Source organism: Aplidium turbinatum, chromosome 2 (genome assembly GCF_918807975.1).
Source record: "Aplidium turbinatum chromosome 2, kaAplTurb1.1, whole genome shotgun sequence".
NCBI lineage: Eukaryota > Metazoa > Chordata > Ascidiacea > Aplousobranchia > Polyclinidae > Aplidium > Aplidium turbinatum.
This window is the reverse complement of record NC_137473.1, coordinates 8,966,062-8,979,124: the sequence shown is the minus strand read 5'-3', so window position 1 is coordinate 8,979,124 and position 13,063 is coordinate 8,966,062. Positions and strand designations below refer to the sequence as shown.

The 13,063-nt window shown below is 35.1% G+C and overlaps 1 protein-coding gene across 1 annotated transcript; it reads right to left on the bottom strand.

Annotated features, from left to right (window-relative positions):
* Positions 1 to 4,483: 4,483 nt before the first annotated feature.
* On the bottom strand, positions 4,484 to 12,986 carry LOC145764902 (FMN-dependent NADPH-azoreductase-like). Its single transcript, XM_082576598.1, has 6 exons — positions 12,869 to 12,986; positions 11,357 to 11,526; positions 7,250 to 7,347; positions 6,264 to 6,402; positions 5,124 to 5,266; positions 4,484 to 4,805 (listed from the first exon to the last, which is right to left on the bottom strand). The coding sequence occupies exons 1-6, from the start codon at positions 12,874 to 12,876 to the stop codon at positions 4,704 to 4,706; spliced, it is 660 nt and encodes a 219-aa protein (XP_082432724.1). The 5' UTR covers positions 12,877 to 12,986; the 3' UTR covers positions 4,484 to 4,703.
* Between the last annotated feature and the right edge of the window lie 77 nt (positions 12,987 to 13,063).

The following is a 13,063-nucleotide window of genomic DNA, read 5'->3' as shown; positions in this document are numbered from 1 at the left end:
CTCAGGTGGAACCACTCAATACCATATTTTTTGGTTAAGCTACTACAATTTAATTAATTTATCAGCCTAATAACTGTTGTCCAAAATTTCAGTAAACTTTTAACATTATAAAACTTTTAACTACAATATAATAGTAATGTGGGGGCTGCATGGTTGAGTGGTCAGAACGTTTACGCGACGTTCGTAAAGGACGTCTGTTCTACATCGCTCCACAGTTTGCGGCTGTGTCTCGGCAAAGACACTTAATGGTATGCTAAAAAAGGGTAGCAGCTGACTAGAAGACTATAGACTATACATCTCTTCGCTGCTTCTTGTGTTGCATTTGTGATCGCATTGCAGTGTAGACTACATAGTAGGCCTACGTGGGCTACTCTACACGTTGTCGCAATGGGAGCAAAAAAACATTATTAGGCTAGCCTATTACTGGACCTCCATGCAGGCCCGAAGATTTGGAAGGGCCCCCCGACGTGGAAAAATGTGATTTTGTGTTGTTGTTATTAATTTCTCTCAGCCTTTAAACTTTCTGCAAGATGCCTCCTTTTTCTCTCAAGGTTAATGTTAATTTTTAGTCACAAGTGGCGACTGAGGTTGGTGTAAAGGCATTAGCAACGGTGTGAGTGACTTTCAAGTTACCTTGTAAAGTTTTTCGCGTTCTTGGCGCAAAAATTTTTTTTCATGGGGGGCCCCCTGATTTAAAAGTGCCCCGGGCCCCCATCAGTTAAACTCGCCCCTGCCTCCATGTCAACGTTACTGGGGAGCCGATACAACAAAAGCAAAAAATGACCTTGCGTACGCCACTGTGACACCAAGCTATTTTTTCTATGCATAGCCTACTTTTTTATTCTTTTCTTTTTACTTTCCAACAACAAACTTTGCCACTCGCTCCCCAAGACTGTTTTGTCTTGTTGATCTCTAGAAAAACCACAGCTTTTGACCATGTTTCTGCCGTTGCCAGGCAAAATGCTTACTGAATTGTCGCTCAGATAACTCAAGTGTAAGGTAGGCTATTTGCTGCAAGGTTGTGCAACCAATGCTGAATCGCGTTGTTTAAATGTTAATAGTTTGCAACTAATTGCCTATTTCTCCTGCTAAAGAGATCTATCTGGTGCAAATTGAGGTCATTTTCAGAGTTTAGTAACACTTTCACTTTACTACGCTGAAGAGATCGGAAGATCGAAACACTGGCCTTTGTCCGTAGTTACTTTTCGTAATGTCTTTTTAGACATTCTTTTTGAGTCAATAATACTTTTAAAGAAATAAAAAAGAGTCAAAAGGCATGTAAATTTCACTCTGTGTGGAGCTACATGTACTTGAGAGGTTAACTGTTATTTTTTTATTCATTTAGTAACACAGTTTTAAACATTTTGTATTATTGCTTCATCAACTGCTGAGCGTATGTCGTGAACGTCGATCGACTAACCTAAACGAAGGCAAAGTTTACAGATTCAAACCGATTCAATTTTAAGTTAATGATTAATATGCTGCGCACTGCTCATAATGATCTAAAACATTTTTGGTAGTTGAATTTCATCTTTTGCTTGTGAGAAGAATTCAGATTTTGAAGCAGTAAAAGAATGGTTTTTGAAACGTTTGCATGTAACTAACCGAAGCTCTGTCAACAACCCTTGGTTGACTCTCTACAAGTACAGTATGGTCATGGATGATGTTGGATACGGAATTCTAAATTGTTTAACTGGAATTGTTTGTTTTGTAATCAAAATCCGATAATACGCCACATCAACGATTGACTAACATTCCGAAAGATATATTAAAATAAGTTTCTTCCCTGGTTTCTCCGCATCCTCCTTGAAAATTTAATTCCCAGCAACCATATCGATCTTTTTTTATTGATTAGATTTTTATGCGTTTGGTTTCATTAATCAATCCAAGTGCAGTATATTTTATAACTTGTAACATTCCGAACACCGATAAACCGAAGCAGACATTACAGCCTAAGTACATTACTTGTATTTCTGCATGTTGACATATACCTTCAGAGTTTAGAAAGTAATGTTGCAACTTGTAAGTTAGTTTTAGTCTTCGATAGATAATACTTTTTACACCACACATCTTTCAATCACTTGATGCCATCCGTGTAAATATTTGTTTTAATTGCTGAATGACACAGCAAAAATACAGCAAATCTTTAAATCAGGGGTACCCAACCGTTTTTACACCGTGGCCTCCTTTGAAAATTTTGAAAAATCAATGCCCCCCTTATTATTTTTTTCAACCTTTTGAAAAAATTAGGAAACGTCATTTTAATTAAAAAACTTGTTGATACAGTAACGGGTAAAGACCATTTCATGATGATTTTGGCAAAATGTACTAGTATTTTTATTAAATTTTAATTTATTTCTTTTGTTGTATAGTGTTGGAGTAGACTTAGAGATGACAAATTAAACAAATTATTATTTTTCAAATGTTTCCATGGCCCCCTTGAAAAAGTCTCATGGCCCACTAGGGGCCATGGCCCCCAGGAAACCAAACCCCTGCTTTAAATTATAGTATTTTGAATTCACTAATAAGACAATGAAGTGAGAATTAATTTTAAAATTTTGTAGCGGCAAAAGTTTAAATTGACAATGACACCAGGCAGCAGAATTGGACAACTAGAATTTTTGCAGTCTTTCGAAATTAGATTAGAATTATAATTACAGTAATTTAAGCTTTTACAAATTAAACTAGGATTAGAATTAGAGCTAGCCAAGATTTCACAAATCAGAGTACAATTTAAACTAGATTAGAATTAGTTGGACACAGTTGTCACATATCTTTTTTGTTGGATAAAAACGCCAATGTGGCAACTCGGGATCAAAGTGTCATTCCACTACAGCGCCAAAACCACTTGTAAACGTCTTAATATACTGTACCCAGAGATGGGCAAGATCACCAGTATTGGTGATCTTGAAGATCAAGATCAAGATCACCAAGAATAGGTGATCTTGAAGATCAAGATCAAGATCACCAAACTATGTGATCTTGAAGATCAAGATCGTGATCTTGAAGATCAAGATCACTTTCAAGATCACTTTTTGTGTACTTGAAAAAAAATGAAGTTTTTGATCAATGATGTTGCAAAAAATAATTGCTATAGGCTACCTGGGTAAAGGCATATAGTTGGTATTGCTAACTTTTACTTTTAACTACTCGATCGCTGGCCTAAGAATTGTAATAAGTTAGTGACTGTTGCTATTGGGCCTATCAATTGTTGACGTAGTTTGCGTAGAATCGCAACGTCACACCCAAGGCCGAGGTTAATTACAGTAGTTCTGAAAATGTCGCAAAATTTGCAATTAGTTTTATACTTTTTATTTATAAGCAAATCAAGCAGCAAATCAACCAGACCAAATTAAGTCTTGGTCTGGTTGATTTGCTGCAATAAACCACTTTACATGACCAAAGTCGGCTAGAGTCCAGATTTTTTAACACTGCCATTCTAGACTTTTGAAGCATCTAAAATTGGGTCAAAGAAAGCAAACATTTCTTTAAAATTCACACATGGAAATTGTGAACAGAGTTAAATAATTTTTTATTATACGTCAACATAAAGTACACGGAAGTTGACTTCTTTATTATGACCAACACAGAAAACTTTTTCAATTTTGAAATGGGAACACTGACTAGATTAGATGGAGACTTTAAATCGTCTTTTGTTGGACACATATCATACTAACAGTGGCTTAATGTTAGTAGTTGCCACTAACTACTTTGTACAGTACGAGTTCTAAAAAAATGTCTCTATCTAGGAAGTAAAATTCAATTTTAAGGTGATCTTGATCTTATTGTTCTTCAAGATCAAGATCACACAAAAAAAAGTGATCTTAGATCAAGATCAAGATCACCAAAAAAAAAGTGATCTTGAAGATCAAGATCAAGATCACGATCTTGATCTTCAAGATCACTTGTGATCTTCAAGATCAAGATCATGCCCATCTCTGACTGTACCTTGTAACGTTAGTGAATTGATGAATTAATCGATTTTTTCATGACTTTGTTGCTCAAGGGATGGAATGACCCTTTGATCTTGATTGCTTTATTGCATTTTCTTTGTATAACGTTGAGAAGAGCGCAGTAGGCTATCCTTTCATTTGCTAAAAATACTGTTGGACAAACTAAAATTTTTAGAAAAACTGGAGATTGGATAAGAACTAGAATTAGAGCAAACAAGTTTTTACCGAATTAGATTAGAATTACCGACATTTCGCTCAAATTTATCGAATTAAACAACTAGAATTATCTAGTTGTCCAAGTCTGCCAGGCAGCCGGTGACTGGCTGGATGTGTAGCGACAATTAGTTGGGGATCCATGGAGGTCGTTTGGGATGATTCGCCCTCGCCCAAAAGTTACTTGTTGGATCCGCTTCATGCGACAATACAGGAGAAGTTCAAGTAATATACTGGCATTTTTTAAGCTTTGTGAAATGACCTAATTTGTTTTTAAAGATAAACAACTGTAGCAGCCACAGGTTCTTCCAAAGTATATTTAATTATGGAACTTATTTAATTAGCTTATTAAAGGTTTTTACCTTTAATAAACTAAACTGAAAACCACGTCGAAGATAAAGCAGTTCTTTCGCTGTACTTTTTACGCTGTACTTGCATCGGTTCAGAGGTTATTTATTTTGGCTTTTTTGTGATAAAATTTTTTTGAAAAACTTTGTCAAAAGAAGTGCGTCGGCTTGACTCCATAAAGGAGTCTATTCAGAGTTTTATGCCACATTTTTTTCTTTGTACTTTGGCGGCGTTTGCCCACCATTGAAGTTCTTCAAGAAGGTTTTCGCAGCCGGTTTCAACTCTGGACCCCTAAGTAAAAAAATATAAAATACTGACTGTGGTATTAACACTAATAAATTTACAGTTAGCAAACAGTAACTTTAATGCTTTTCTGTGCTTATAACGTGATGAACACGTGTAAAGATAGTGCGTAAAAAAAAACTTTGATTCATTCAAACTTGAAAAACCTCTAAAGAGGTATAGAGCTTCTCTCTTGCCCAGTGTCCGCCAAATAAACAGAAAACTTTTATTCGGTTACAATTCTTGGTGACATTTTGCCTACTCACAATTTACAAATGCGAAATTTATTAACTTATTTACAGTGTAGGCTAAGTCTAGCACTGTTACCTGTTCATTCTTTGCTGGAATTCCATCCTCGTTTAGAGCTAGATGAGCTGTGGGGATGCTGAACATTTCGGAAACACTGATGCAGCCTAAAGCACCGAGAAACGCTCTCAATTGCACTCCCGCTCTTGTGCCTCCAAACACGCCTGATTGTTGATAATAATACATTAGATTGTTGATAATAATACATTAGATTGTTGATAATAATACATTAGAGCAGTGTTTCTCCATAGTATATAGTTTATACTGTAATGTATAATGGCATCCGCCCCGATAACTCAGTTGGTTAGCGCGTGACTTAGTAAACGATGAAGTTTCAAGATCAAGTAACACTGGTTCGACTCTCGGCGTGTGCTCTTCAGCAACACATTCTAAGGACTGCTCTTCATTCAGCGCCACCTAACGGATGGAATAATTCTTCGGTAACGACACTTCAACAATTAGAAATATCATTCTGTCAATCTCGGTAACCGACCCTGCGTCAAGAGCCTCTACAAGTATGCGAAACTACCAGGAATAACCTATCAAGGCTTTGTCAGTCCTAGGATAAAGATTTAAAACCAACCAAGCAAACCAGTAGTTATACAGTAATGGATATAGTAGGCTACATATCTTATAATAGTACTGTATTATACAGTGTAACTTTTGTTTACAACTTGGCGACTGTGGATAAATATTTCCAAGATAAATAATTGTTTTGTATCTATTAGGGCTGTTCGAATCAGAAATATTTCGAAAACGTTTCAAAGTTTCAAAATATTTCGTTTTGTTTTGAAGCGAAATTACCTGTCTTAGTTTAATATCTGCTTGCGCAGTGTATGTACTGTCGAAGTTTGTGCGAAACAAAACTTTATCATTATTTTTTTTGCATAATTTCCACCGTTTGAACTTTTACTCGATGGGGTATAAATATAATCGATTGGGTCCATCCAACACGTTTTGTATTGTGAACTCAAAATGCAAGTCAAAAACTTGACATGTTTTTCTTTTAAGCTTACGAAGAGGTTTGCTCTCTTTGGAGGTCGGCTACTCTTCAGCTTATTGAACGCATGTGGTTAGATCTCCATTACGGTAACTACAAATTCAAATTTTACTCCAATTGGATTACTTGATCGCTTTATTTCCATAAATAACTTAACTTACTCGGGGAATATGTAACAATCGCAGAGGGTTTATATGAAAACGCTTCTGGACTAAAGTATTCCATTGTGTTTGTGAGAGCGGGAGGTATAGAGTGATTGTATTCCGAAGACACGACTACTACCGCGTCAGCTTCTTTGATCTAAATTAAAACAGGTTTTCAGTTTTCAATGTCTTTACACAAAAAATAAGAATTAAGACTAAGAGAAATAATTGCTGTTTTCGGCACTCACTATCTGCTTTATTTCACTTACTACAAATATTTGACTTTTTACATATAGTGCTTCTTTCATCAAATACAGTTGGTATTTAATGAAAAACTAATAAAAAAATAAATGGCCCAAAATGTAAATACTAAACTGATGTTCATCAAACGTTTTGCGTTTATAGCATTGAAGATGAAGACAGTATAGTTTTCGAAACGTATTCTGAACATAAATTTAGCATCTATATTTTGGGTTTATTATTTTTTGATTAGATTAATCAGACGTTTTAACCATTTTGCTCATAACAGGCTGTTTTACCCTTATTTAGATCATTAGAAAATTCATATTCAAGTAGATTCTATTTGGATGAAACAACCCTTTAAGATTTTAGTATTTAATGTTTAGTATTTCATGTAATTTGCTCTGCTTGTTTTTTGCTTGGCATTAAGCTCTCTTTGAAGTACCGTATTAATAGTATTAATATAATTAACATTAACAAGTACAACCAGTAATATACAGTTAGTATTGTTAATACAATGGCAATTAGTAACCTACAACACTGTGTTTGTATTTAGCACACATATTGTATAGCTTTCATTGTATTTGTACTAAATATCCCACTAAAGTGAACAACTTCGATTATCAAAATTCAAAATACGACTGAAGAACAAACGAAACTATGGTCTTCGTTAATATCACAGTCACAAGGGCCTTTGTTATCATATACGACTTGCTATGTAAAAAGTAGCTTTTTGCTTTTTTCAGTTACGTCCATTTCTGTACCTGAGTGTTCATGTCAACGAGCCTTTGTGGTGGTTTGTCTGGAAGGCGGTAAAAATGCACTGGTTTGGTGAGAAGTGGCAAGTTAAACTGTAACGGATCTAAAAAAAAGTTACGGTAGGCTATATCTTTAACAAATTTACATACACATTAGCCTATCACTTTGCAAAGCATTAAGTTTTTGTTCTAATAGATACTTTTATACTACTCGTTTTAGGTATGATAATTATGTAATTATCAATTCTGAACTAATAGTCTACTTAACAGAACTGGTAGCCTATAGTCCTAAAATTGTGGTGTTTGGTGAAAACAGAACAAAAAACAATTTCCTTCTTATCTTAAAAATGATCAAAGACAATGTTCTTATTAAAAAAGAAATGTATGTATAGGTTATACTAGGGTTATGACTTAAAAAAAAAATCAAAATTTTGTGTGTCCTGTATTCACAAATGATGAACTTTTATGTCCTGATTTGAAAACTCACAAAAGGTAAGACTGTTTAAACAAAAATCTCCCGCACCAAATTTTTTCAGTTTTCAATGTATGAAGGATGGGCTTTCTTTTGTAGATATAGAGTTATAGACTATATAATACATATATCGACTAATTTGAATTTGCATGACACAATTTCAATTGCGAAGATTTGGAATTTTATTTTGGTAAATTGTGATTGCACAGATTAAATTATTCATATCATGGCTTACCACAAGTCAAGTGAAATTGTTGAGAAGAATGTGGTATCCTGGACGAAAAATCTTGCTGTAAAGTCAACGAGAAGAAGAAACATGCCAATGATTGAAACCCTGAGTAATTAGGCTATGTTCGCATTTTCAAAAAGAAAGACATTATCGGGCGATACCACTCACTTTTGGACCAAGCTAAGGACAAGACTACGAGAACGATTCTAATAGCTGATGAATTAATTATTCTCTGGGCAAAATTGAACTTTCCAGCGGTGACAAAGCAAACAATAATCTCAAAGCTACTGAAATTGATGGAGAAACAGAAAAAAAATAGAAAAACAAAAATGAATTCATTTGAAGATGAAACAGAAAACCTGTTTGACATTACCAAGATAAAAGGAGAGTGGCTGTGCCAAGAAGACAAAAAAACTATATAACCTACAAATTGAATCTAAAGGAAAAATTGGCTATACAACCAACAAAACTGCTCCAAAATCGTCAATCCACCCTTCCAAGAGAGTGCGAACATCAAGTGCTTCACATACCAGTGCCAATGTGGCTTCACATCATGTCACACCAAATGAAGAAGATGAGACGACATTAAGTGATGTCGAGAGTTGTACAAGTGATGCAGACAGTGGGCCTACTATGGCAGAATACAGTGACAATATTACCCAGTCAAAACCAGTGTTGCATTTTTCTACATCACATGCATCAAAATTGGTTATAGTACGCAATTCTCTTTCAACCACCAAAACAGCAGTTGTCTGTGCTAGCCTGGTTGATGATGGAATCAGTGTTCTCACACCATCACAATTTGGTGTTTGGAGAGCAGTTATAAGAGATGGCAACAATGCAAAGCTAAAACTAAAATCAATTATGAAAGAGGAGAATAATTTCTGTTTACCCTTTGATAGAAAAAAGATTGGCAAATATGAATATCAAGTAGTATGCTTAAAAAGTCCATCAAGAGAAATCAAACTGGTGTTCTAAAATGCGAAAATGGAACAGCTCTAGATATTTTCAGCAGTCTAGAAAACCTATTAAATAAATATGATGCATGGAAAAATTTGAAAATGATTATATGTGACACAACATCTGTTAATACTTAATAATTACAACATCTTGTAACATCCTGGCTTGATTATTCAAATTCATTGTTAAATAACATTCCACATTGTACTATTTGCCGCTCAGCTAATTACTTTAACACGTAAACATGATCATATCACTCCTATACTAAAATCCCTGCATTGGCTTCCAGTATTGCATCGTATTCGCTTCAAAATATGTCTATTAATTCATAAAGTTTTCCATGGTTTTGCTCTGAACTATCTGGACACTTTGCTTGTTCATTATAAACCTGCCAGAAGTTTGCATTCTCAGCATCAATTGCTCTTGTGCAACCCTTCATGTAAGACACAACAATGGAAATCGCACCTTCCCAGTTGTTGCTGCCAGTTGTTGGAATTATTTGCCAATTTGTGTGAAAGAAGCTGAAAATTTAAATGAATTCAAAGCTCGCTTGAAAACGTTCTATTTCACTGAACATTATGACTGAAAGTACCGTATTAATTATCACCATTGTCATGTAGGCTATAGCGCCCAGGAGCATAGTTTGACTGTGGATGTGGCGCTATATAAATATTGTTATTATTTATTATTATTAATACTGGACGGCTGAATGGCGTTGTTGTGAACCTGCAAATGCAATGATCAGCAAGGGTTTTGATAAACCACAGTATATTGGTTGCCAACATCATATTCTTGATAGAGTCTTAAAGCATGTATTAGAGCTCTTCAATCCAACGTCTTCAACAAAACCAACTCTCAACTACAAATTTGTAGATGATGTGGTGAAACACTACGAAAGCTTGCAGCAATTTTACAAGCCAGAAATTGAGATGGAAATAGTTGAAAACCCAGGATGGAGGGATGATTTAAGTTTCTCTTTGAGTTGTGCAGAGCATTTCGCTTCTTCAAAGAAATGGTAGATTTTCACTAATCAAGTGGCATAAACTTTCATCTCTACAAAATTCTAGATGAAATTCAAGAGACATTTATGCTATGATTGCCTACTTCCTCATCCCTAGATGGAGAGTAACTCTGAAGATATCATGTTCATTCATCGCAAATGCGTGACAGGAAGCCTGGTTTTCAAACCAAAGGTTTAAAGATGGAATATACCAAAGATTATTTGATGCTATCTTTGAGCTCGAATGTCCTGGAGCCTTAAAGTGCCTTAAAACCCATTGGAATTTGGATAAGTCCGTTGTAGATGTCCCACGCACTAACATAATTGCAGAAAGGGGAGTCAAATTGATGGAAGAACTTTACCAGAAGTGCAAAAGGAAAAATATTTGAACATTAAGTTTGTAGCAAAGGATAAGTTTTGAATTGTAAAGTTTTTTTTACAATTGGATCAATGTCAACAATCAAAGCCAGTTTGTGCGGGACATTTTTTACGATTTGAACAAAATAATTATAATTTTCCAAATTTATACTAAAATGTTCATTGATTCCTGCTACAGGCAAAAAAAAATTTCCTAGTCATAACCCTAATGTATACCAGTATCGTTTTTATTATGCTGTTGTTGTTAAAACAAACATTTACGCTAATATTGCCAGACACACCAACGCATGAGTAGGCTATCTTCTGATAGGCCACATTCTTTCGAAATATTGTAACGAATATTTGTATCCGCTAGTTGGCAGCCAAGATTTGATAGCATGAAGGCAAAGTGCAGTTCAGACTTCGAATAGAAGGAAGGAAAAGAAGAAAATTACAGTATACAACAAACATATGTGACAATTTTGTCTGTAAAGTTACAATAAATATATCCATGTAAAGTGGAAGTAGGTTAAAAGATTTTTCGTCACAACTGTGCAACAGCAACGCTAGTTCGACTCTCGGGGTGAGCGCATGAGCAACGCATTTGAGGAGCGCTCTCCATTCAGCGGCAAAATGAATGGAATAATTCAACAGCAAGCGGGAACTTTACTATCTCAATCTCGGTGACTGAGATTGCGTGAGTGGTTTAAATCTTTACAAGTATGCAAAACTTCCAGGATTAAACGCTCAAAGAAGCTTTCTCCAAGTCCAAAGATAGAAATTTCCACAATCAAACAATCATTGCTTAATCCAAAGTAAACGTTTTTATTCCCAAGATCATATTCACATAAAAAAATCTTATTCAGCCGGCTCTGATAGCTGTTGCGCTGAATCAGCGCTTGGCTGTAAAACAACAAAATGACAACAAGAAACCCTGGTTCGATTCTCGAGGTGTACACTTGAGCAATGACTATCAGGAGAAGCAATTTATCGGTTTGGTAAAGCAATTTTTGAATAGATTTTCTGCTTTTTTATTTTTTTATTTTTTGTAAGTTTTCATTGACATGAATTCACTAGTTTAGTGTAATTGCTTACCTACTAATACCACTTCCACAGCCTTTTGTTCCAACTTTCTGATCACAAACTTTGCGACTCGCTCTCCTAAGCGAACATCTCTGGTGGTGCCCAGAAAGACAATTACCTTCTTCCATATCCTGGCTACAGCATCTCCAATCACCTGTTCTACTACCTTTTCGTTTAAATTGCTGAAATTGTAAAGTAATGATTTTTATGACTTTAAATAATAATTTATGTTGTGGTTACAAGGATCGATTTTGGCCTATAGTTTTTTGACACAAATAGAAATAAAACAGCTCTTATTTCTACATTTTGTAAATCAAAAAGGCAACTTCTGGCTACACTAGCTTACTCAACACAGGCTATTTAAAAAATATTAACTTGGCTATCAGCATGAGGTTATTGCAAGAACTGAGGTTTGAGCCTATTCTTTAGGATTTTTTAAAAAAAACTGATTATTTTTAATACCGTACTAAAAAAAATTAACTTCTAAAAACAGTGTAAAAACATTTTAAAACGTAGCATTGTTTTTTTTTTTTGAAATTTTGTGTCAAGTACAGTATAAGGTAAATGCTAAAATCCTCTGTGTGCAGCAACAATGCAAAAACAGGTGATTTTTAAAGATTGTCGCGAGAAGTAGCAATTTGTTAAACATTAAATCAAAAGCTATTTCTAACACTTAAAAATTAAAAAAATTCAGAATCGTTTTGTACGCTTAACTACACGGCTATTGAGCAGATAATTTGGGCCCAGTCAGGCCCGGATTTAGGGGGGGCAGAGGGTGCAGGTTCCCCGGACCCCCCCCCCCGACTTTTGAGGGGCTCCTTACGTGAGAAAAATGTGATTTTGCGTTATTTTTTTCTTTCAGCCTTTGAAGTTTCTGCAAAATACTGTGCAGTGCTGGATTAATGCTACTGTAGACGTAGAGAAGGTTTTTTGCGCCGTATTTGCGAAAAATTTTTTTGCACGGGCGCCTTCGATCTAAAAGTGCCCCGGGCCCCCATCAGCTAAATCCGGCCCTGGGCTCAGTATCAATGAGGTATCCGCGCTACTAAAATCAGACACCTCTATAAAATAACATGACATCTCTTCAGAAAAGTTTAAACTTAGCTCAGGAAGGAAAATGTTGGTAAAATTATCGTGGACAAAAGTAATATTTACTTAAAATGTAAGAGATGCATTCAAAACAAAAAGGACTAGATGCAAATAATGCAGTATAAAAAAAGTATATGCAATGTTGGATTCAAGATTCTGGATGTCCAAAATCACCCGGAGTCCAAACTTATTCTTTTGACTTTTTTTGTCTACGCTTTGGCACAAGCATTTTGATTTAAAGCAAAACTTTATTATAAGAAAACTAAGTTACTTCTTTCCAGTTTGAAGGCCGAGTCACTTTTGCAAACTTCTAGATGTTTATGCTGTTGCATTTGAAGAAAATTAATTATCACATGTGTAATGTTTGCAGAAAAGGTCACCATGCCGATGCATCTCTTGTTACCTTATGAATGAAATAAGCAAACGTCTACTTACCTAGTCATTATGCTTTCATTTCTTTATAACATTACGAATAGTTTTTCTTCTTTTTTTTATTAATATTTTAGTTATATTTTGTCCTACTTGGTAAACAAGCTTAATTATTTAGTTCCGCAGAACATTTGCCATAAAGTTACAGCCTTACTTTGTTTTAATGATATGACGTCACAATGCATCTAATGATTTGCTCAC

Excerpts from the sequence above, each read along its gene's own strand:
- LOC145764902 (XM_082576598.1), bottom strand. Across the intron at positions 7,348-11,356 it reads TGTGGAAGTGGTATTAGTAG|ATCCGTTACAGTTTAACTTG; the intron begins GTAAGCAATTAC and ends ACTTTTTTTTAG. Across the intron at positions 4,806-5,123 it reads TTCCAGCAAAGAATGAACAG|GGGTCCAGAGTTGAAACCGG; the intron begins GTAACAGTGCTA and ends TTTTTTACTTAG.